The 25808-nt window shown below is 40.9% G+C and overlaps 2 protein-coding genes across 2 annotated transcripts in view; one reads left to right on the top strand and one right to left on the bottom strand.

Moving 5' to 3' along the window:
- LOC139163077 (zinc finger protein 850-like) overlaps nucleotides 1-25808 on the bottom strand; it is a 249510-nt gene that overhangs the window by 93707 nt on the left and 129995 nt on the right. The gene's annotated exons all lie outside the window — the stretch shown is intronic.
- LOC139159276 (zinc finger protein 850-like) lies at nucleotides 1769-18714 on the top strand. Its single transcript, XM_070736608.1, has 3 exons — nucleotides 1769-2015; nucleotides 7912-9281; nucleotides 17225-18714. The coding sequence occupies exons 2-3, from the start codon at nucleotides 8331-8333 to the stop codon at nucleotides 18284-18286; spliced, it is 2013 nt and encodes a 670-aa protein (XP_070592709.1). The 5' UTR covers nucleotides 1769-2015; nucleotides 7912-8330; the 3' UTR covers nucleotides 18287-18714.

The following is a 25808-nucleotide window of genomic DNA, read 5'->3' as shown; positions in this document are numbered from 1 at the left end:
GGACCCACAGCCACTCCGTCTTGTCTGGGTTGAGTTTGAGTTTGTTGACACCCATCCAGGCCCCAACAGCCTCCAGGCACCGGCAGATCACTTCCACCGCTTCGTTGACTGGACATGGGATGGAGATGTATAACTGGGTATCATCGGCATATTGATGATACCTCACCCCATGCCCTTGGATGATCTCACCCAGCGGTTTCATGTAGATATTAAATAGCAGGGGGGAGAGGACCGACCCCTGAGGTACCCCACAAGGGAGAGACCTAGAGGTCGACCTCTGACCCCCCACTAACACTGACTGCGACCGACCGGAGAGGTAGGAGGAGAACCACTGAAGAACAGTGCCTCCCACTCCCAATCCCCCCAGCTGGCGCAGAAGGATACCATGGTCGATGGTATTGAAAGCCGCTGAGAAGTCAAGCCCCTGTCCCGGGCCCGCCAGAGATCATCCATCAATGCGACCAAAGCAGTTTCTGTGCTGTAACCGGGCCTGAATCCAGACTGTTGAGGACCTAGATAATCGGCTTCTTCCAAGGACCGCTGGAGTTGAAACGCCACCACCTTCTCAACAACCTTCCCCATAAAGGGAAGGTTGGAGACTGGACGGTAGTTATTTAGCACGGCTGGGTCCAGGGAAGGCTTCTTGAGGAGGGGACGCACAAGTACCTCCTTATAAGGAGCCCAAGGAGGCATTGACAATCTCCTGGACCCAGCTCCGTGTCACCTCTCGACTGTCCGAAACCAACCAAGAGGGACACCGATCCAGTAAACAGGTGGCGGAGCTTACAGCTCCAATGGCTTTGTCCACTTCATCAGGTGTCACCAAGTCAAACTCCCCCCAGACAGATGGACAAAGACATTTAGCCACAGTCACCTCAACTGACTCGTTGTCAGTCGACTCTGTTTTACAATTGGAGTTGAGGTCTGCTCGGATCCGAGCGATTTTATCAGCGAAAAACGTGTTAAAGTCCTCGGCACTACTCTGTAAGGGCTCCCCAACTCCCCCCTGGTTAAGAAGGGAGCAGGTCACCCTAAACAGAGCGGCCGGGTGGGATTCCGCTGATGCAATCAAGGCAGCATGATACGCGCATCTTGCAGCCTTGAGCACCACTTTGTAAGTCTTAATATGAGCTCTTACAAGTGTTCGATCGGATTTGGACTTACTCTTCCTCCATCGCTTCTCTAGACGTCTCTTTACACTATATTACAGAACAAATAACTAACCAACTACAGCGTCAATTGCACTTGTAGAGAAACAAATCCAGGGCAGCTTGCCCAACAAAGGTGTTACGTGGGCATTCTATGGATTCCCATAACTACGCAGCTGCATTCTAGACTCATTGAAGTTTCTCAGTGGTCCAATGCAGTGATTCAAACATGAGGTGTCCAAGAAATAGATGAAGATACAACAGATGAATCTATGCAAAGCCCATGCCTCAGCCATGATCTTCTCAAGTACGAGGACCCAAACATTGTGTACCAGGTCAGTCACCAAAAGGGATCATACAACCCCAGAACACTGCAATGTCACAAATATGAGTCAATTGAATTTTGATCATGTGACGATGATGCTGTAATGGTTTGGGGAAAATGGTCAAAAGTCACTTTTTCAATTGTTGTAACTTCAAATGCTTGCTACATTAAATAGTCTATGATTACCGCTACATAATTGGGTATCATAGGATAGATGGCCTCTTTAGTGATTTCATGTTGATATTAAAAGGCAGCAGGGAAAGGCTTGATGTCGCTAGATGGCGCTGTATAAAGAAGCAACACTCGCCCCCAGAAAGCAGTGAATACAGTACAGCAGCGGCATCGTTGCTATTGACATTAATCGGCCGGGAGAGAAGCTGAGCTTGTAACAATAGAAATGATTGAGCCTCAGATTGCTAGAGGGGATAGGAGGCGAGGAAGCAAAGTGCAGAAGAACTTTCTCTTCCGGTTCACCCACCGGAGGTTAATGGCGTCGGCGGAGCCTCTTGTGCTGTTTGAAGGGTGGAAGCGGCTCCTGGGAGGTGAGTGGAAGGCAGGTCGAAGGAGAAGCCGGGAGCAAGTCGGGCCCTTTGGCGTAGAAGCAGCGAAGGGACAAGGCTGAAACATGTCGGCTGCTGCTGCTTCTGCATATCCTTTCTCTCCCCAAATTTTATTCCTCGGGCTGCACGATTTAAAGTTGCTGCCTGTACTGTATAACTTCACCACTGGGAAATTTGGGACATTTATTTCTGAGCCACCCACCTCTCTCACCTTCGGGAGTCACTCCATTCCTTGTGATTTTGTTGACATGTTGCTTCCTGGCAAGCGGGAAGCTTCATGGGCAAAATGGATGCTTTCAAATCTTGGGTGGCGCTAACCCAGTTAAGAGTCGCTGGAATCCGGGGTCTCCTGGCCCTCTTCTTTGGCTGCCAGCCGGGTTCTGGTGATGGGGTGGTGGTCAGCATCATCTCATCTGGCTAGAATCACTGGGCGCCCAGTTGGCTCCCTCATTAGGGCCCTCTGGTTTCTCTGACTGGGAGGAATTCCGTGGTTTCTGAATAATAATAATAATAATAATAATAATAACAACAACAATAATAACAATAATAAACATAAACAATAATAACAGTAACTAACAACAACAACAACAATACAGTTGGAAGAGACCTTGGAGGTCTTCTAGTCCAATCCTCTGCTCAGGGAAAAAACTCTGTACCATTTCAGACAAATGGGTATCCAACATATGTTTAAAAACTTCCAGTGTTGGGGCATTCACAACTCCTGGCGGCAAACTGTTCCACTGATCAACTGTTCTGACTGTCAGGAAATTTCTCCTTAGTTTTAAGTTACTTCTCTCCTTGTTTAGTTTCCACCCATTGCTTCTTGTTCTACCCTCAAGTGCTTTGGAAAATAGGTTGACTCCTGCTTTTTGGCAACCCCTGAGATACTGGCACATTGCTATAATATCTGACTATCCGGAAATTTCTCCTTAGGGGACACAATCTGAAGTTAGTTGGGGGAAAGATCAAAAGCAACATGAGAAAATATTATTTTACTGAAAGAGTAGTAGATCCTTGGAACAAACTTCCAGCAGACGTGGTTGATAAATCCACAGTAACTGAATTTAAACATGCCTGGGATAAACATATATCCATCCTAAGATAAAATACAAAAAATAGTATATATAAGGGCAGACTAGATGGATCATGAGGTCTTTTTCTGCCGTCAGTCTTCTATGTTTCTATGTTTCTATGTTTCTAGTTCTAAATTGTTTCACTCCTTGCTTAGTACAAGTGCGCCTGTAATGCCCTGCAGCCTCACAGTTATAATAGATCAGTTTGCCAGGTTCTCAGCTGAAGCGCCCACTCCCCCATTGACTGGCCCTCCATTCAAGGGCAAATCACCCGTTGCCATCCACGAGGCTATCCCCTTGCTTAAATGGGATATTTGAGCTTGCATACCATTCAGCCAGGCATCATCACCTCCTGTTTTCTCCACTCCTGCGCCTGGGGACAATTTTGGTGGAGAATCAGTTGAGGCCTCTTTGGCTTCCTCCTCTTCTTCTGTTGCCCTAATTCTCCTTATGAGCTCATGATATCCCCCAGGTGTTCCCTTTGGCTCGAGTCTTTATTTGATTCCGTACTATGTCAGAGAATAAAGCACCTTGTGAAAGTTGCTCCATCCAAGCTCGTTCTATTTCAGCTAGGCCCATCCCCTTCCTTTCCAGAATCTGACACAGTAACTTGTTTATTTATTTATTTATTTATTTATTTAATTGGATTTATATGCCGCCCCTCTCCGAGGACTCGGGGCGGCTCACAGCATGTACAGAAAAACAGGAAACAATAATAACAATCCAATTATACCTTAAAAAACAATGAAAATTCTAATTAAAAACTATCAATATCATTTATTCAGCAGTCAAACTAAGCATTCATCAGTCAGGGGGCAAGGTCTAAAGAACCCCAGGCCTGGCGGCAAAGATGACTTTTAAAATTTTTTCGGAAGGCAAGGAGGGTGAATCTCTGGGGGGAGCTGATTCCAGAGGGCCTGGCCCCCCACAGAGAAGGCTCTTCCCCTAGGTCCCGCCAGCCGACATTGTTTGATTGACGGGACCCTAAGGAGACCAACTCTGTGGGACCTCACTGGTCGCTGGGATTCGTGCGGCAGAAGGCGGTCTTGGAGATAATCTGGTCCTATGTCATGTAGGGCTTTATAGGTCATAACCAACACTTGTTCAATCTTCTTCTGTACTCAGCCTTTCACCGCTCTCCTGACTCAAACCAAAACAGCAGGCTAGAAACTGTTTCAGCGAGTCCAAATTCATCATGTAGTAAACAAAGGTAATCATGCATGGTAAATTGCCTTCGGCTGAGTGTTAAACTCCTAATGGTTTCTGCAGTGGGAGTCTTTAGGCTCTCTGTGACCCTCAGTTTCTTTTGAGAATCTGATGCATCCCACTCTCCAACTGCCTATACCGCCTGCTCCATTCAGGTTTCGTATTCTTCCTACACCTCTGTCACTGGTTTTATCCCAGTCAGGGTTTGGATGGAGGTCAGACTCCCTGTGGCCTGGGCAGATCCTGCCTCTGCTGCCCCTATAATGATCAAGGTACGTGTCTCCTTTTGGGCGCCCAATGTCTTTACTGAAGGAATAGCCCATGGAGTCAGGTTTTTTTAGTCAATTGAAGGCTCTCAACTGCAAAGCACTCTGGGACCCATTCTAATAGCACATAAAATTAAGAGGAGTCCTGGTCCACCTTTGTATAGAAACATAGAAACATAGAAGTCTGACGGCAGAAAAAGACCTCATGGTCCATCTAGTCTGCCCTTATACTATTTTCTGTATTTTATCTTAGGATGGATATATGTTTATCCCAGGCATGTTTAAATTCAGTTACTGTGGATTTATCTACCACGTCTGCTGGAAGTTTGTTCCAAGGATCTACTACTCTTTCAGTAAAATAATATTTTCTCATGTTGCTTTTGATCTTTCCCCCAACTAACTTCAGATAGTGTCCCCTTGTTCTTGTGTTCACTTTCCTATTAAAAACACTTCCCTCCTGGACCTTATTTAACCCTTTAACATATTTAAATGTTTCGATCATGTCCCCCCTTTTCCTTCTGTCCTCCAGACTATACAGATTGAGTTCATTAAGTCTTTCCTGATACGTTTTATGCTTAAGACCTTCCACCATTCTTGTAGCCCGTCTTTGGACCCGTTCAATTTTGTCAATATCTTTTTGTAAGTGAGGTCTCCAGCCACATAAACCCTTTGGTCTGGATCAAGGGTCCTCACTGCCTGTAAAATTTGCTCTTCTGGCTGAAAATCCCCAGGGATATCAACTGCTACACTCGTTTTTATCTCACTGTTCTGTTCCTCCCACCACTTAGTGACAGCAATGGAGTCCATTTTGCTTGCTCGACTCAGCTCTGCTTGTGGAGGAAGGCTAGAAGGAAGTCCGAGATGAACCCGCACTTGTAGTGCTAACTCCCGCAAGGGACGCACTGGAGTCCAGTTTCTCCTGGCCCTCTTTCGTATGGCTGCCAGTCCACACTGGTCGCTCTCTGATGCACCTCTACTTGAGGGGGTCACATGATGGTGGTCAGCTTCCTCTCAGCAGGCAGATCATGTTCTGGGGTGATGGCTAGACTTTTCTTCAGCAGGAAGGTCACATGATGGGGTGATATTCTGGTGGCTGGTTGACTTTCCTCTTTCTCTCTCTTCACCCTCTCTTGAACTGCTGATGGACTTTCCTTCCACTGCCTTGGCTTCTTTGTTGATCACTCTGCTTTCCTCCTTTTACTTAATGTTTATGTTTATTAGATTTGTATGCCGCCCCTCTCCGAAGACTCGGGGCGGCTAACAACAATATAAAAAGGCAATGTAAACAAATCTAATATTAAAAATAATCTAAAAACCCCAATTTAAAAAACCACTCATACAAACAAGCATACCATGTATAAATTCTAAAAGCCTAGGGGGAAGGGAAATTTCAATTCCCCCATGCCTGATGACAGAGGTGGGTTTTAAGGAGCTTGCGAAAGGCAAGGAGGGTGGGGGCAACTCTGATATCTGGGGGGAGCTGGTTCCAGAGGGTCGGGGCCGCCACAGAGAAGGCTCTTCTCCTGGGTCCCGTCAAACGACATTGCTTAGTCGACGAGACCCGGAGAAGGCCAACTCTGTGGGACCTAACCGGTCGCTGGGATTCGTGCGGCAGAATGCGGTCCCGGAGATATTCTGGTCCGATGCCATGAAGGGCTTTATAGGTCATAACCAACTCCTCTCCCTCAGGTTTCCCCACCGAAATGTCTTCTATCCTACCCCTTTATTTCCCTCAGGCTGCCTCACAAATACCTCACTTATGCCAATGTGCTATTTCGGGTTTTTTTCCCCTTTTAATACATTTAAAGCCATTTCTAAAATTCTTGTGTTCCTAATATGTTTTTTTGTGTGTGATGCTGCTTTTGATAGGTTGAATTGTTTTTTTTCCCTTTGTGTAAAGACAGATGCAAAAAATGAGTTAAGTAGCTCTGCTTTCTCCTTGTTGCTTGTCACCTTCCTCCCACTTTCTCCCCGCAATGGACCAATTGTTTCCTTGATTTTTTTTTCTTGTTTTTAATATGTTGGAAGAAGCTTTTTTTGTTATTTTTTACTTTTGTCGCAAGCCTTTGTTTATTGTGAGGCTTAGCTTTCTGCACTTCATCTTTATAGGCTCCGGTTATTTGCTGATATTCTGCCTTAATTATTTCCCCTTCTTTTCACTTTTTATACTTGTCCTCTTTGTCTTTCAATTTGAGTTCTTTATGCAGCCATGTTGGTTTCTTTTGTGACCTATTATTTTTCTTATTCATTGGTATTGTGCTAGTCTGGACTCTTATGATCTCACTTTTTTTATAATCTCAAAATTTTCCAAGCTTCTTGAGTTGTTTTCCCCTTTAGGATTCTCATCCATGGAATCTTTCCCAAGTTCTCTCTAAGCTTATTGAAATTAGCTCTCTTAAAGTCCAAGACCACTAGTTTGACTTTGTTCTGCTGCTTGTGTTTGCATAATGTTGAATTCCAATATTGCATTATGTTCTTTTCGGGCTCTCTGGTAGAATCCTCCCAAAAATTCACAGGTACAAATTTCAGACACACACACGTTTGAAAATTCAAAACAATGTTCTTTATAATGAAAATTCACTTAAACCAAGCCCTCTTTGGTATAGCAAAGAGCACTGGTCTCCAAACAAACTGGTAATTTGTACAAGTCCCTTATCAGTTCTGTGATATTTAGCTTGCAGCTGTGAGGCAATTCACAGTCCTTCTTCTTTCACAAAGTGAAACACACTTTGTTCTGGTTTAGTTTCAAAGCGGGGAAAAATCAGCACACAAAAAGTCAAAGTCAGTAAAGCAGTCACGAAACACAACGATCAGATAATCCTCCACAATGGCCAAACCCACAGGCTGCTATTTATAGCAGCCTCACTAATTACCACAGCCCCACCCAACCACAGGTGGCCTTATTTTCTTTGATAATAATCTCTCAGTTGTTGTTGCCTATGCATCGCTCTCCTCATGCGTGGCTGTATCATTAACTCTTGTTCTGAATCCAAGGAGGAGCTAGATAATTGATCTCCTTCTGAGCTGTATGCCACACTCTCCTCCTCCCTGTCACTCATGTCTTCTTGGTCAGAGGAGCATTCATCAGCAGATTCCACCGGGGGGGGCAAAACAGGCCTGCAGCATATGGATGTCTCCCCCACATCCACAGTCCTTGGGGCAGGAGCAGGGCCAGAGCTAACCACAACACATTATCATTTGCCCCTAAGGTACCCGTAGAATGTTGATGTTTGTTTTCTCCTGATAATATATGCGGTATTTCTGCTGCTTTCACATCTCATGCAGTCATTTTTGAACAATAATGAAACTAACTCATTAATATGACTCTTACAGAGAAAGAAAATGCCAGGAAGAGCGCTCTGGACAACAGAAAATGAGAAACAGCCTTAAAACAAACACAATTTGCCACTTCCTCCACAAATCAAATCAATCAAAATCTCCTTCCCCAGCTGATGAGAGACACTTGTGAAAATTATGAGAACAAAGTTTTGGGCTGAAAAAAACCCAGAGTATCTAGAACTGAAAAGAAACATTACAAGAGAAGTTAAGGAGGATAATTTCTAAGTAAAGAACACCTGTAACTCAGTGGGGATAAAAAGGTTTTGTGGATAGCAGAAACACAGGAATCGGTGAAAGCCTTTGTAAAAGGAAAGTGTAGCTTGAATCAAACAAGCAGATTTCTCGTATTTTTTGAAAGGACCTATACCGAAGAGAAACTCTGCCACTGCTACCATTGTGACAAAAGATTTACCATGCACACCAACCTGGTAGTACACACTGGAGACAAACCATATGAGTGTCCCGATTGTGGGAAAAGGTTCAGTCAGAATTCCAACCTAGTGATACACCAGAGGACTCACACAGGAGAAAAACCATATGAATGCCTGGATTGTGGGAAAAGATTCAGTCGGAATTCCAATCTAGTGACACACCAGAGGACTCACACAGGAGAAAAACCGTATGAGTGTCTGTATTGTGGGAAAAGTTTCTGGTGGAATTGCCAGCTGGTGGAACACCAGAGGATTCACACGGGAGAGAAACCGTATGAGTGTCCCGATTGTGGGAAAACTTTCAGTCAGAATTCCAACCTAGTGACACACCAGAGGACTCACACAGGAGAGAAACCATATGAGTGCCAGTATTGTGGGAAAAGTTTCTCTCATAATTCCAAGCTGATGGAGCACCAGAGGACTCACACAGGGGAGAAACCATATGAGTGTCCAGATTGTGGGAAAATGTTCAGTCACAATTCCAACTTAGTGACACACCAGAGGACCCACACAGGAGAAAAACCATATGAGTGTCTGGATTGTGGGAAAAGCTTCTGTCGGAATATACAGCTGGTGGAACACCAGATGACACACACAGGAGAGAAGCCATATAAATGTGCTGATTGCGGGAAAGATTTCTTTAGACATTCTGAGTTGGTGAAACACAAGAGGACTCACACAGGAGAAAAACCATTTGAGTGTCTGCACTGTGGGAAAAGGTTTAGTCGTAGTACCACCCTTGTGGTACACAATAGGATTCACACAGGAGAAAAACCATATGAGTGTCTGGATTGTGGGAAAAGGTTCAGTCACAATTCCAGCCTGATGATACACAAGAGAACTCACACAGGAGAAAAACCGTATGAGTGTCCGGATTGTGGGAAAGATTTCAGTTATAGGTCTAGGCTTATAAACCATGTAAGGTTACACATAGGAGAATAACCATTCCAATGCCCAGATTGTGGATAGCACAAAATTCCCCCTTTATGACAGAAGAAATTCTACATGAGGAAAAAATTGATTTATTTTTGAATCTTGACTTTTGTTTCATCGCTTACTGAAAGCCCAGCTAAGAAATTGATAACTTAATTTATTTTGTGATTCTTCTTAGTCAAGCATTGCTTATTATTAAACACAAGTTGTGTGTGTGGGGGGGGGTGTCTGAGCTTCCTTAGTTTGGCCCAGTGTGATCTTTCATGGAGTCAAGGGGAACTCCCATTGTTGGGCCACAAAAATCGAGTTTGAATCTCTATTAGGTATGTTTCTTGCCGTGAGTTATTTCCACAGATAATACTGGGAAATATAAACTTGTATGCCATTTGGATGGTCCCCAAAACATGATTCTTCCTTTTGTTCAGTTTAGAAGTTAACGAGGTCTTCAGACATTACACTAATTACGTCCATTTCTTCTGCTATTCATTCTCAAAACTTGTTATCTTTCTCCTTGTGAGGAGTTCAATAAAAGGAATTAAATTGCAGAAGTTAATTTCTCCATGATTAGCAGCCTATGAATTTGATAAATAAATGTATAAAAATGGTGAACCTATGGCACATTTTCCACAGGCGGAACGTGGAGCCATAATGGAGGGCACACGAGACATTAAGTTTAAGTTTAATCAGATTTGTATGCCGCCCCTCTCCGCAGACTCGGGGCGGCTCACAGCAACAGCAATACAAGACAAATCCAATATTAAATTAATTTTAAGAACACCACAAGTTAAAAACCAATCATTGCCCTAGGTCAGCATGTGCACGCTGGCCATCTGATTTTTGGCCTTGGGGAACACCGTTTCACCCTCCAAGTGCGAACTGGAAGCTCGGAAAAATTACTAACCGGAAGTTTGGAAAAACGGACTTCAGTTTGCCTGTTGTACTGTTTTTTGCACTCCAGTGGCTTCGGGAAGCTTCCTGAAGCCTCGGAGTTAAAAAAAAATAGAACAACAGGCAAACCAGAAGTCCCTGGTTTGCTCATTGAGCCATTTTTTTTTACCATCCCAGGCTTCAGTGAGGTCTACTTATGATGTCAATCACAGGCCTCTCTCATCTTTTTAAGTGGGAGAACTTGCACAATTGGTGTCTGACTAAATACTCCCCCCCACTCCCCCCACTGTACAAAAGGAATCCCCAATCTGAGTATTGCATTGGCAGTTCTGTGTTAGCAAAAACTTCAGAAGAGAAGGATTTAGGGGTAGTGATTTCTGACAGTCTCGAAATGGGTGAGCAGTGTGGTCGGGCAGTAGGAAAAGCAAGTAGGATGCTTGGCTGCATAGCTAGAGGTATAACAAGCAGGAAGAGGGAGATTGTGATCCCCTTATATAGAGCATTGGTGAGACCACATTTGGAATACTGTGTTCAGTTCTGGAGACCTCACCTACAAAAAGATATTGACAAAATTGAACGGGTCCAAAGACGGGCTACAAGAATGGTGGAAGGTCTTAAGCATAAAACGTATCAGGAAAGACTTAATGAACTCAATCTGTATAGTCTGGAGGACAGAAGGAAAAGGGGGGACATGATCGAAACATTTAAATATGTTAAAGGGTTAAATAAGGTTCAAGAGGGAAGTGTTTTTAATAGGAAAGTGAACACAAGAACAAGGGGACACAATCTGAAGTTAGTTGGGGGAAAGATCAAAAGCAACGTGAGAAAACATTATTTCACTGAAAGAGTAGTAGATCCTTGGAACAAACTTCCAGCAGATGTGGTAGATAAATCCACAATAACTGAATTTAAACATGCCTGGGTTAAACATAGATCCATCCTAAGATAAAATACAGGAAATAGTGGCGGCTTAGTGAAAAAACAAAGAACTCACTGGAATGTTCTCTTCAATTACCCCTCATCCCAGGTCAGAGCCAATAGGAATACACAGATGTGGTCACATGTAAAACTACATTACCCCTAATACAATGTCTTAAAGAAACATGTCTTAATACAACAGAGGTCCTCAAACATGGCCACTTGTGGACTTCAATTCCCAGAATTCTCCAGCCAGAATAGCTGGCTGGAGAATTCTGGGAGTTGAAGTCCACAAGTCTTCAAGCGGCCAAGTTTGGGGACCCCTGTAATACAAGCTAACTATTTCTGTCTGTGATGACAGCACAAGTGGCCTTTAAGAGTGAAAAATAGTCATGTCACTTTTTTCAATGAACTTGTAACTTCAAATGGTCACTAAATGAAGTAAATCCAAGATAACTGTACATAATAGGATATGGCAGGATGCTTGTTGCCGTGAGTTATTTCCACATATAATACTGGGGGATACAAACTTGTATGTGTGTATTTTTACTTAGCATGTATATGGCAGTCAAATGTATGATGAGTCCACATGGTTTATCACAATAAAACCTTAATACAAAAACTAATCAACCCTATATATACAGCAAATGGCAGAATGCAAAACCTCCGCATTTAGCATGTATTTGGCATGCAAACACATAGGAGAGTTTACCATTCAAGTGCCCAGTTTGTGGAAAGTGTTTTGCACAAAATTCCTCCTTCAACACCGAAGAAATTGCACACGAGGAAAATTTTGATCTGTTTAAAGTAATTTTGAATTTCGTTCCTTGTCTCTTAGTGAAAGCCCAGCTGAGAAAGTGATCACTTAATGTCTTGCATGATTCTTTTTAATTAACCATGTCTTATTATTAAACATAAGGGAGGAGATCTGAGCTTTCTTTCTCTGGCCCAGTGCGGTCGTTCCCTTTCACGGAGTCAAGAGGGGCTGCTGTGCTGGGCTAGATAAAGCGAATTTGGATCTGTATTAGGTATATTTGTTACTTTCAGTTATTTCTACGTATAATACAGGAGGACATAAACCTTAAAATATATAAATATAAATATATAACGTAGCTTGAAATGTATATGGCACAATGATTCCACACGCTTTCAGCAATAAAACCTTAATAATGGAAACCAATAAAACCCATATATATAGCAAATGACCAAATGCAAAGCTTCCATATTTAACATGTACTTGCCCTTCAAATATAAGGCACTTCTAGCAAGGTTGATGGCATTTGGATGTTCTGGGAATCCCCAAATGATGACACTTGCTTTTGTTCAATTTAGAAGTTAACTGGGCCTCCTGGCCTTATTAATTATGTTTATGTATTTTGCTATATTTGCTGAAAAGTGATAATCTTTCTCCTTTTCAAAGAGTTAATTTGGAGACGTTAACCTTATCAATAAACTTGATAATAAACTATCAATAAACATAGACGTTCAAAGTCTCAAGATGGGCAGCATCAGTGGGGCCATTTTTCGGATTTATCTGTTTTCCCCCTGATTTATTTAAAATACAGTGATACCTCGTCTTACAAACGCCTCATCATGCAAACTGTTCGAGATACAAACCCGGGGTTTAAGATTTTTTTGCCTCTTCTTACAAACTATTTTCACCTTACAAACCCACCACCGCCGCTGGGATGCCCCGCCTCTGGACTCCCGTTGCCAGCGAGGCATCCATTTTTGCACTGCTGGGATTTCCCTGAGGCTCCCCTCCATGGGAAACCCCACCTCTGGACTTCTGTTGCCAGCGAAGCGCTTGTTTTTGCGATGCTGGGATTTTGCAGCATTGCAAAAGCACACAAGTCCGGAAGTGGGGTTTCCTATGGAGGGGAACCTCAGGGGAATCCCATCAGCGCAAAAATGTGCGCTTCGGCTGGCAAAAAGGGGTGAATTTTGGGCTTGCACGCATTAATCGCTTTTCCATTGATTCCTATGGGAAACATTGTTTTGTGTTACAAACTTTTCACCTTAAGAACCTCGTCCCGGAACCAATTAAGTTTGTAAGACAAGGTATCACTGTACTTTGCTAGCCATCCATTTTATAACAAACTGACCGACACCCAATCAATAATTAACTTAAAAACCATATTAAACCAAATGCATAAAAACTAGCCTGGAATTCAATCCTGAAAGGCCTCAGGGTTGACTCAGTCTTCCATCCTTTTGAGATTGGAAAAATGGCTCAAATTGTTTTGGACAATAAACCGAAAGTGCTATAATTGTGCCATAGATACCCCTGTAGTATATAATTCGAAGTGCTATAATAAATAACTTTATGCTTGATGACCAGCATCTTCAGTTGCACTTGCAGAGAAACTAATTTTATTATTTATTTATTAAATAATAAAATTAGTTTCTCTGCAAGTGCAACTGAAGATGCTGGTCATCAAGTATAAAGTTAATTAAATAATAAAATTAGTTTCTCTCCATGTGCAACTGAAGATGCTGGTCATCAAGTATAAAGTTATTTATTATAGCACACAGTGCAACTCGCACAACCAAGGTGTTAAGTGGCAAATCTAGGGACTCCTGTTTGTTTGTTTGTTTGTTTGTTTGTTTGTTTGTTTAATTAATTAATTTGTATGCCCCCCCTCTCCGCAGACTCGGGGCGGCTCAGAACAATAATAAAACAATGTACAGAGAACAAATCTAATATTTAAACATCTAAAAACCCATTATTTAAAAGAACATACAACACAAGCATACCATACATAAAACTATATAGGCCTGGGGGAAATGTCTCAATTTCCCCATGTCTGACGGCAGAGGTGGGTTTTAAGAAGTTTGCAAAAGACGAGGGTGGGGGCAATCCTAATCTCCAACGGGAGCTGGTTCCAGAGGGTCGGGGCCGCCACAGAGAAGGCTCTTCCCCTGGGTCCTGACAAAAGATGTTGTTTAGACAGTGGGACCTGGAGAAGGCCAACTCTGTGGGACCTAACCGGCCGTGGGATTCGTGAGGCAGAAGGCGGTCCCGCAGATATTCTGGTCCGATGCCACGAAGGGCTTTATATTCACCATTACTGTGTGTGCTGCTTTGTTCTGGACCAGTAAAGGTTTCTGGGTGATCCTGTGCAGTGATCCAAATAGGATGCGACAAAGGCATGAGTGACCCATGTACGAGGCCTCCCACTTGCCAAGCATCTCCAATTTGAACATAGGACCATGGGCATGCTGCTGTGGTCCAACTGTGGAAAAAGGTCATGCCCCTTTTTTCAATGATGATGTAACTTCAAATGGTCACTAAGTGAAGTAAATCGAACACTACCTGTACCTAATTGCATATCACAGGATGGATCATAGCCCCTCCTAGACAAAATGCATATGACAAAATTCAAAGCCTCCATATTTAACATGTACTTGCCCTTCAAATATAGAGCACATCTAGCAAGGTTGATATTTCATGTGGATGTTCAACCAGCTTGCTTAAGTGAGGGCAACCCTGGCAGTTCCAGGGAATCAATGAAAACACCTTGCAAGCGCTTGAGGACGAAAACAGAAGGAGCGTGTTTTTCAGACTTATGGCACTAGACACTCGTGGCCTAAAAAGCAGTGAATATAGTACAATAACTCAGTGTTTCCCAACCTTGACAACTTGAAGATATCTGGACTTCAACTCCCAGAATTCCCCAGGAATTCTGGGAGTTGAAGTCCAAATTTCTTTCTTTCTTTCTTTCTTTCTTTATTCCAATACACAATGAGGGTTTTAGTGGGTATATATCTATATAAAAATAGTAAAATACATGATGAAGGTTATAGAGGAGATGCTCATAGTAAAATATATCTAAGAAATAATAGAAAAGAAGGTACAGTAATAGAACATATCAGTGAAAGAATAGAAGAAGAGATATAGGAATAGAAGAAAGATATAGGAGAGCAATAGGATAGGGGACGGAAGGCACTCTAGTGCACTTGTACTGTTCAAGTTGCCAAGGTTGGGAAACACTGCAATAACTACATTGCGTGTATACTGGAGGGGAAAGGCAGAGAGGGCACAAGTGGAAACGATAGAGGTTTGGACTTGCTAGAGAGGATGTAGAGGAGACGAGGAGAGGGACAGAGGAACTTCCTGTTCCGGCTTATCCACGGAAGGATGACAGTGTCGGCGGAGCTTCTTGTGCTGTCTTGAAGGGTCGGAGCGGCTCCTGGGAGGTGAGTGGAAGGAGGAGGGAGAAGAGGAGAAGCCAGGAGAGAGTCGGGCCCTTTAGGTTCCTCCATGGGGTAGAAACAGCGAAGGGACAAGGCTGAAACCTGTGGGCTGCAGCTGTATATTATTTCGTTCCCCAAATTTTATCCCCCAGGCTGCACCATTTAAAATTGCTGCCTATGATTTTTACCACTGGGAGATTTGGGACATTTAAAAAGTATTCCTGCCCCCATCATTTCTTATCCCCCTCGGGCTTCGCGTGACACTTTATGCCTTGTGATGTTATTGACCTGTCGCTTTCCTGGCAAGCGAGGAGTTTCATGGGCAAAACGGATGCTTTCAAACTTGCATAGAACTTGGGCGCATTTCCTCTGTTACTTTATTAATTAATTAATTAATTAATTAATTAATTAATTAATTAATTATACACAATGAGGGTTTTAGTGGGTATATATCTATATACACATAGTAAAATACATGATGAAGGTTATAGAGGAGATACTCATAGTAAAATATATCTAAGAAATAATAGAAAAGAAGATATAGTAATAGAACAGATCAATGAAAGAATAGAAGAAGAGATATAGGAATAGAAGAAAGGAATAGGAGATATAGGAGAGCAATAGGACAGGGGACGGAAGGCACTCTAGTGCACTTGTACTCGCCCCTCGTCTGTTACTGTCCACACCTTTCCAAAATTGGATTAAATCGATCGAGTAAATCCACTTCTGAAATTTTTTTAAGAGGGAAATTTTTAAAAATTCTAAATTTTAGATGTGTACATATACTTGTATCTGTATAAAACTCGGTATTTCCAAGTATGTTTTATAACACTAGTTGGTTGGCAATTATAATAATTTCTGATTAACCCAAGACAAGAGACTTTCCTGATTTGAAATATGAGTGGATTTTTCAACTTGGATTTTTATATTCTTCTATGTGCCTAATGAATCATAATGAAAGTTATGGGTTAATATATATAGGTTTTGATGCCTTTCATTTTCCATAGTAATATGTGGATATTGTTTTTGCTGTTTTTCCAGGAACTGCAGCCATTTTTTAACCAATGGTGAAACTAATCAATTAATAGGAATGTTACAGACAAAGTAGATGTCAAGAAAAGCTCTCTGCACAACCCAGAATAAGAAGCAGCATTACAATCATCAACCAAAATCATCCACTTCCTCTACAAGGTGTAAAAACTTTTCTCGTTATTCTCTTTCCTGTGGCAAAAGCATTAATCAGAACAGGATTCCTGTGATTTATGGAACAGCCAATGCAGGAGGAACAGCTCTACCAGTACCACCAATGTGACAAAAGATTTTGCGTGTAAACAGATTTGGTGACGCACAAGGAGACTGACAGTGGAGAAAACCTCTTTGGTAATAGAGCTTTAAAATGTAAAATAAGCCATCAATCAAAATCTTCCACTTCCTCCAAAAATTAAATGAATCAAAATCATCTCCTTCCTCAGCTGATGAGACACCATGGAGAGATTTATGAGTACAAAGCTTTCAACTGAAAACAACAACAACAGAGTATCTGGAACTCAAAGAAACATTATAAGAAAAGTCAAGGAGGATAATTTCTAAGTAAAGAACACCTGGAAGTCAATGGGAATAAAAAGGTTTTGGGGATAGCAAAAATGCAGGAATTAATGAAAGCCTTTGTGGGAGGAAAGAGTAAATGGAATCAAAGAACCACCAGGTAAGAAATCAGAAATAGTGCTGACCTCCTCAAGAATTCAAGAATCAGTGTTGCAAAATCCCCGCAGACTGCCTATTGTGGGAAAAACACAGATTGTAGATCACATCTGATTGATGCCTCAGCCAAACTACTCTGTGAAAAGCCATACAGATATTTGTAGTGCATCAGAAACTTGACTCAGGACACGTGTTTTGTAAAAGGACTCATACCAAAGAGAAACTCCACCAGTTGCTAGCATTGTCACAAAAGATTTACCATGGACACCAATCTGGTAATACACACTGAGGACAAACCATATGAGTGTCCGGATTGTGGGAAAAGGTTCGGTCAGAATTCCAACCTAGTGAGACACCAGAGGACTCACACAGGAGAAAAACCGTATGAGTGTCCGGATTGTGGCAAACGGTTCAGTCACAGTTCCACCCTGGTGAAACACAATAGGACTCACACAGGAGAGAAACCATATGAATGTCTCTACTGTGGGAAAAGTTTCAGTCAGAATTGCCACCTGTTAGTACACCAGAGGATTCACACAGGAGAAAAACCGTATCAGTGTCTGGATTGTGGGAAAAGTTTCAATCACAAATCCCACCTGGTGAAACACCAGACAACGCACACTGGAGAGAAACACTATTGTTCAGATTGTGGGAAAGGTTTTAGTTGTAATTCTGACCTGGTGGTACACCAGAGGACTCACACAGGAGAAAAACCGTATGAGTGCCCGGAATGTGGGAAAAGTTTCAGTCGGAATTCCAGCCTTGTGGAACATCAGAGGACTCACACAGGAGAGAAACCATATCAGTGTCCGGATTGTGGCAAAAGTTTCAAGCGTAATTACAAGCTGGTGATACACCAGAGGACTCACACAGGAGAGAAACCATATAAGTGTCCGGATTGTGGGAAAAGTTTCAAGGGAAATTCCAAGTTGGTAAAACACAAGAAGACTCACACAGGAGAAAAACCATATGAGTGTCTGGATTGTGGGAAAAGTTTCAAGGTAAATTCCCAGCTGGTAAAACACAAGAAGACTCACACTGGAGAAAAACCATATGAGTGTCTGGATTGTGGGAAAAGCTTCAGTGACAGTTACTATCTGGTGATTCACCAGAGGATTCACACAGGCGAGAAACCATATAAGTGTCCTGATTGCGGGAAAGATTTCCATCGTAATCTCAACTTGGTGAAACACAAGAGGACACACACAGGAGAAAAACCATATGAGTGTCCAGATTGTGGGAAAGATTTCAAATGTAGGTCTACCCTTATAAATCATGTAAGGGTGCACATAGGGGAGTAACCAGTGTCCAGTTTTGTACAAAATTCCTTTCTTATGACAGAAATAATTCTATATGAGGAAAAAATTGATCTGTTTAGCAGAATCTTGAATTTTGTTTCTTGTCTCTTTTCTTGTCCATCTGAGGAATTGATAATTTAATTTCTTGTATGATTCTTTTTAGAGAAGCATGTCTTATTATTAAATCTGAGCGAGATCTGAGCTTCCTTAGTTTGGCCCAGTGCTGTCATTCCCTTTCACCAAGCCAAAGAGAACTGACATTGCTGGGCCAGAGAAAGTGAGTTTGTTTCTCTATTAGATATGTTTGTTGGCTTGAGTAATTTCTACATATAATACAAGGGGATGTAAACATATATGTATTTTTACATAGCATCTTTTTTACCTATATGTGTTTATTCTATAGTATATAAAAATTCCAACTTGATCACTCATTTTCTGTTTTGTTTTTCGTTCCCCCTTTTTATTTAAAATACCTTTATATCTAGTAACACTCTCATGTCTATAGCATTTGGATAAATCAATACAGTATCTCCATTGTTGAAAGCGAGATCAGTATTTTCAAATAGTGTTGTTCTTAATTTCTCCCAAACTAATGATAGTCTTTGGAAATAGCTATGTATTTTTTTTCCTGTACCATAAAAAGACATGCCAACCTGTTTCAAAATCATGTCCCTCCAATTTCAGTAGTCTTATTCCTCAATCCTATCCATTCTTTTACCCAAGTCAATCTGGTAGACCAAAATCAGCCCTACTTTGAGAATCTTGCAACATTTTCACACTTATCCTTGATTTTTTCCCTTGCCAGATATATTAGAAACATAGAAGACTGACGGCAGAAAAAGACCTCATGGTCCATCTAGTCTGCCCTTATACTATTTCCTGTATTTTATTTTACAATGGATATATGTTTATCCCAGGCATGTTTAAATTCAGTTACTGTGGATTTACCAACCACATCTGCTGGAAGTTTGTTCCAAGGATCTACTACTCTTTCAGTAAAATAATATTTTCTCATGTTGCCTTTCATCATTCCCCCAACTAACTTCAGATTCTGTCCCTTTGTTCTGGTGTTCACTTTCCTATTAAAAACACTTCCCTCCTGAACCTTATTTAACCCTTTAACATATTTCCTTCTGTCCTCCAGACTATACAGATTGAGTTCATTAAGTCGTTCCTGATACGTTTTATGCTTAAGACCTTCCACCATTCTTGTAGCCCATCTTTGGACCCATTCAATTTTGTCAATATCTTTTTGTAGGTGAGGTCTCCAGAACTGAACACAGTATTCGAAATGTGGTCTCACCAGCGCTCTATATAAGGGGATCACAATCTCCCTCTTCCTGCTTGTTATACCTCTAGCTATGCAGCCAAGCGTCCTACTTGCTTTTCCTACTGCCCGACCACACTGCTCACCCATTTTGAGACTGTCAGAAATCACTACCCCTAAATCCTTCTCTTCTGAAGTTTTTGCTAACACAGAACTGCCAATGCAATACTCAGATTGAGGATTCCTTTTCCCCAAGTGCATTATTTTACATTTGGAAACATTAAACTGCAGTTTCCATTGCTTTGACCATTTATCTAGTAAAGCTAAATCATTTACCATATTACAGACCCCTCCAGGAATATCAACCCTGTTGCACACTTTAGAGTCATCGGCAAATAGGCAAACCTTCCCTACCAAACCTTCCCAACAATACTTTAATATTGCTCTATTTAATTCTTTAAAATATTTTTCCAGCTTAATTAGTATTGCTTGAAATAAATATAATTATATTGGCAAAATTCATTTTTATAGTGGCTATTCTTTGCATCAATGATAATTGTAAATTTTTCCACTTCTCTAAATCCATTTTAATTTGTTGCACCAGTTTATAATAGTTAGCTTCTTTGTTATACATCTTGCCATTTATTGAATTCCTAAGTATTTAATTCCCTTGACTATCTCTGTATCTATTTGGCTCATTGGTTCTTTTTTCTAAGTATCTGTGATATTTTAAACAATTGCCGGTATTTTAGTTTATCTTAATTTCAGTCCTGCTACTTCACCATATTCTTCTATTTTCCTAATTATGATAGTTTAAGTCATTTTCTTGTGGATCTTCCAGCATAAAAACCAAATGCCTGTAATTTATATTGTTCCTTTTCCCCCCATACCTTTAATTTCTTTATCTCACATAGTATTTCTAGTTAACACTTCCACTGTCAAAATAAATAGTAAAGGAGCTAATGTCTTGTGCCGTTTTTTAATATTAAAATTCTCTGTTGTATCTCCATTTACCATCACCTTTGCCATTTGTTTATGCTAATAAATATCTCACCAGAATCCATATAGTTTAGTTGTAACCACAAAAATTGCCAATTCACATTATCAAATGCTTTCTGATCAACGCCCATTGTTTTCCAGGATGTGCTTCATAGTATTCCAATCATTCTCATATTGTTGTTAAACTTTCTTAGTTTAAAAGAAGTCATTTTGATCTAAATTTATAAATTCATTTAGAAATAATTTTAGTCTTTTGTCATTATTGAAGTGTATATTTTATAATCAGCATTCAGTAAAGATACTGGCCTGTAGTTTTTTATCTGTATTGAATCTGAGTCTTCTTTTGGAATCGAAGTAATATTTGCTGCCATCCACAAAATTGGTACTTTTGCATCAATCAATACTTCTTTATAGACTTCCAACATTGATGGGTCGAGTATCTTGTAAATGTTTGTAAAATTCTGCTGGCAGTCCATCTGACCCTATCATTTCGTATTCAAGCTCACCTACGATATTACCGTGTTTCCCCGATAGTAAGGCAGTGTCTTACTTTCTTTTTACCCCCAAAAGCCCCCCTATGTCTTAATTAGTTCCATGACCAGGTTCTTAAGTAGAAAAGTTTGTAAGTAGAAGCAATTTTTCCCATAGGAATCAATGTAAAAGCAAATACTGCGTGCAAACCCGTTAGGAAAGAAAGAAAAGCTCGGAATTTGGGTGGGAGGAGGAGGAGGAGGAAGAAGAGGAGGACAGTCGCTGCCGAAGGAAGAAAGTGAGGGAAGGCGAATCAAAAAAATCCAAAACTTTAAGGCTTAAAAAAAAAAGAGGGACTCTGAGGCGGCAATGAGGAGCACGCGCCTCCGTGTAGAGTTGCCCAGACCGAAGGGAGCGTTTCTTTTCTCTGGGCACTGGCAGAGGTTTATTCCTTCTCCAAGCGCCCAGAGAAAGGAAAATGCTTTGTTCGCTCTGGACTGCAAAAGCCTCCTTAAGCGCCACCGAAAGGCTCCTCTGGCAGCCCAGAAAAGCCTGAGATGGCTGGGATTAAAGGGGGAATGACAGGAAACTGGCTGGGCCTTCGTGTCGCTCTCAAATTTCCTGGGAAATTTTTCTGGGCTCGGGTTCTTAAGTAGAAAATGGTTCTTAAGAAGAGGCAAACAAATCTTGGAACACCCGGTTCTTATCTAGAAAAGTTCTTAAGTACAGGCGTTCTTAAGTAGAGTAGGTACCACTATAATGGTACTGAGTTTACCCATAAGAGATTGTAGATTGCTAAAGAGAGCTGGTTTTGAATATAAGTGTTCTGCTCCTTATAGACCACCACATAATGCGTATATTGAACTGTTGTGGTTAGCTCTGGCCCAGCTCCTGCCCCAAGGAATATGCAGGTGGATGTGGGGGAAACATCCACATGCCGCAGGCCTGGTTTGCTCCCGATGGAATCTGCCAACGAAGCCTCCTCTGACCAAGGAAGCGTGAGTGATAGCGAAGAGGGGAGTTTGGCAGACAGCCTAGGACATCAATCATCTGTATCATCCCTGGATTCTGAACAAGAATAATGACACATCCACGCATGCGTAGAGTGATACATAGGAGACAACAACTGAAGGATTATTACAAGAGAAAATGAGGCCCCCTGTGGTTGGGTGGGGCTGCTGTAATTAGTGCTACAGATAAAAGTGCAGCCTGATGTTTTAGCCTCATGGCAGTTTATCTAATTCATTGTTTCATCGTGGTTTTTGTGCTGTTCAAGATTGTGTGTGGACTCTCTGGACTTTAGAATTGGACTCAATTTCCCAGTTATTGGGTGAGCAATTGGACTGCATTTAACCTGTGCCTTGTTTACCAGAAAATCCCTTTGACATTTAAAAAGGGAGCTGTTTCTGTTTTTCTATTTATAAAAACTTTTGGGTTTTCCTTTTATCGTGTGGTGTATGTCTTCCTGGACTAATTACCCTGTAATTACGGGCGGTTGAAACCCTCCGGCAGAACACTTACCTTCATAAAATTAGTTAGGTGCTGCATCATAAAAGTTGATAAAGGTCTTATTTGTATGTGCAGCCTTAAGCGATTGCCAGATTTATTCCATTAGAAGAATAAAATGTGGGACAAAATCTTTCCTTCTGGTCTTTGGAAAGCAAGTTTGAGGCAGCCCTTCAAATACTGGAATTTTGCTATCGTGCCATCCCTATTCCGTCTTTTCTCTATATTGGTCATACCTACGTTCTTTACCGTTCTTTATATGTTTTAGTGTCAAGGCCTTTAAATTTTACTCTTGCCCGTTTTCCAGCAATATTCAAAAGGCATAAAAACAATAGAAAGGAGAAACTGGGTAAAACAACTGATAATTATGCCTTCCCTCTGTTCTGTCGGGTCACTCCAGAAGCCAATACCAACCCAAAAAGAGAAGCCAGACACACTGGTAAAAGGCAAAGGCAGTTTATATAATTCAAGGAAAACACAGGGAACAGAAAATGTCCTTACAAACAGGAAAAACGCTGGAACTTCAAATATATACACGAAGGCAATAGTCCATGAAGTAATACCAGATTCTTGCTGCCAAGACGAAGCTGTAGATAGCAAATATACGCCTCCCACGAGTCTTCCAGACTGCTAGGCCACAAGCCAAGATCAGAGACGCTGAGAATCGAAACAGGTCACCGCAACTCCAATTGATAACACTCCACATGGCTTCAAGGCCTTGCCTGCCTTTTAAACCCTGCTGATGAGGACCACACCCAAACCCAGCTGTTTCTAATTCAATGGTGATAATATTTCTTTAACTGCTCCTTTCGTTGCTCTGAACGTCTCTGTCTCATGTCAATGACAGCTTGTGCATCATCACCTAATGACTCCAAGCTACTGGCTGGGGAGAGCCCCCCCCCCAGGGCTCTCATGCTGTTCTCCTTCATCCCATTCCTGACTCTCCTCGCCCCCTTCCGACTGTTCAGCCCCCTCCTCTGCACTGTCATCCTCCTCCGGGCATGGAGCCAGCAGAGACGCAGCCGGTCCCTGAGCAGCCTCAGGCTGAACCACAACACCCTCCTTTTTTTCTACCAAGTAATTCTTTTTAAAAATATTTTTTATTAAATTTATATACATTTAGAAGATCATACAAATACAAGAAACGAAAATCATAAGCAAGATAACATATACAACATACCAAACAAAAAAATAAAAATAAAATTTATTTATTTATTCTATTTCTATGCCGCCCTTCTCGAAACGACTCAGCCAAATGATAAATATAGACAATACAGAAAAAAAATGTGCTGTCTATACTGACAGTTCAACCTTTCCTTCTTGGTTAATCTTACAGAGCTAGAGATCAAAGGTCTATACAGTTTTCCCTCGATTTTCGCAGGGGATGCGTTCTGAGACCACCCGCGAAAGTTGAATTTCCGCGAAGTAGGGATGCGGAAGTAAATACACTATTTTTGGCTATGGACAGTATCACAAGCCTTCCCTTAACACTGTAAACCCCTAAATTACCATTTCCCATTCCCTTAGCAACCGTTTAGATTATTACTCACCATGTTTATTAAAGTTTATTAAAAACAATGTTATTTAAAGGCAGACGAAAGTTTGGCAATGACATATGATGTCATCGGGCAAGAAAAAACGTGGTATAGGGGGGGAAATCGCGAATTATTTTTTAATTAATATTTTTGAAAAACCGTGGTATAGACATTTCGCGAAGTTCGAACCCACAAAAATCGAGGGAACACTGTATTCAGTTTTTACATAAAACTTGTCTTGTAGATAGTGCTCCCATTATCCCTTTGCTCTACTTCATTTATATAATCTTATAATTATTATCCTCAATCTAATGTCAAATATTTATTTACTTTCTTAACAGTACAATCTTTTATCTATTCCTTTATCTATTAGATAGGATTTAAAATGTTTGCATTCCCTATAAACAGCTTCCTATTATTTCCTCTTTGCTAACCATTCATAAAATACATTCCACACCTGATATAATCTTAAGTCCTCTTTCTCATTCAATTCCATGAGCTCTGCACATTCAAACAAATTTTATTACAATACTGTCAACTGTTGTCTTTTCCTGCTTCCAGTGTTGTGCGAGACAGATTCTTACTGCAGTTAAAATATGCTGAACAAAGTAATACTGTAGTGTTCTTTTCCCATTCTTTGTTCAATAATTCCTAGTAAGAAAATTTCAGGGTTCATGTCAAATTTTTGTTTTATAATTTCATTTAATCAGGTCCGAATTTTATACCAAAATTTATTTATACAGGGACAAGTCCACACATATGAAAGTATGTTTCAGTATTATAGCCACATTTCTAACAGTTTAGGGGTAAATTTGGATACATTTTTGCCAGTCTCATTGGGACCAAATGCCACCTATAAATACCTTATACTGTATATGTTTTCCTTATAAATAGTTGATTTCATCAATTTATAATTTTCCCCTCATATTTTATCCCAATGTTCCAAATTAATATGTCCAATGTTCCTAGCCCAACTAATCAAGTTCCCTTTTATTATTTCACCTTCCATTTTATAATTTAATAAGAATGTATATATTTTAGTAATATATAAATTGTCCCAATGATTGTGTCTAATACTGAATTTTGTCTTTGCATTCCATACTGTTTCTTATCATTATCTAATATTGACTTAATTTGGAAATATGGCCACCAATCTATTTTAATTCCCCATTGCTGTAATTGTTGGATTGATTTTAAATTTCTTCCCTCACCCAAAATCTCTGAATATTTAACCGTTTTTAAATCTGTGGTGTTGGGGTGTGTTATGGCTTCCATCCCGGAGAACCAATTTGGTAGTTTACTATAGTGTTGTTTTTTAATTTTTTTCCAAGTAGTGGATCACTTTTCGTGTGTCTCCTGAAACATGAATGTTTTGTGCCAAGTAATTCTTTTTTTTTTATTTTTTATTTTAAATTTATCATACAATTAAAAACGTGACATACACACAATACAATGCAATACATACCAAGTAATTCTTATACACATTCCTGTTTCGGAATTGTGTCCCCTCAGCTAACCAGAAGAAAACCACCTTAAAAATGGATCCTGGCCTAAAGTCCATTCCTCAGAGAAATCCAGGCCAACATTTCCCTTCTACATTTCTCACATCTGTGCAGAAGAACAGGGAAATTCTATGGTACTTCACCAGGCTCAAGACTGATTCAGCCTTCCATGGTTTTGAGGTTGGTAAAATGAGGACCCAGATTGTTGGGAGCAGTGTGCCGACTCTGCAAAGTGCTTAGTGTTA

The sequence above is a fragment of the Erythrolamprus reginae genome, chromosome 2 (assembly GCF_031021105.1).
Source record: "Erythrolamprus reginae isolate rEryReg1 chromosome 2, rEryReg1.hap1, whole genome shotgun sequence".
Classification (NCBI taxonomy): domain Eukaryota; kingdom Metazoa; phylum Chordata; class Lepidosauria; order Squamata; family Dipsadidae; genus Erythrolamprus; species Erythrolamprus reginae.
This window is presented reverse-complemented; position numbering and strand designations above follow the sequence as displayed.

Excerpts from the sequence above, each read along its gene's own strand:
- LOC139159276 (XM_070736608.1), top strand. The coding sequence starts at position 8,331 with ATGCACACCAACCTGGTAGTACACACTGGAGACAAACCATATGAGTGT. Across the intron at positions 9,282-17,224 it reads ACCATGTAAGGTTACACATA|CATTGTCACAAAAGATTTAC; the intron begins GGAGAATAACCA and ends ACCAGTTGCTAG.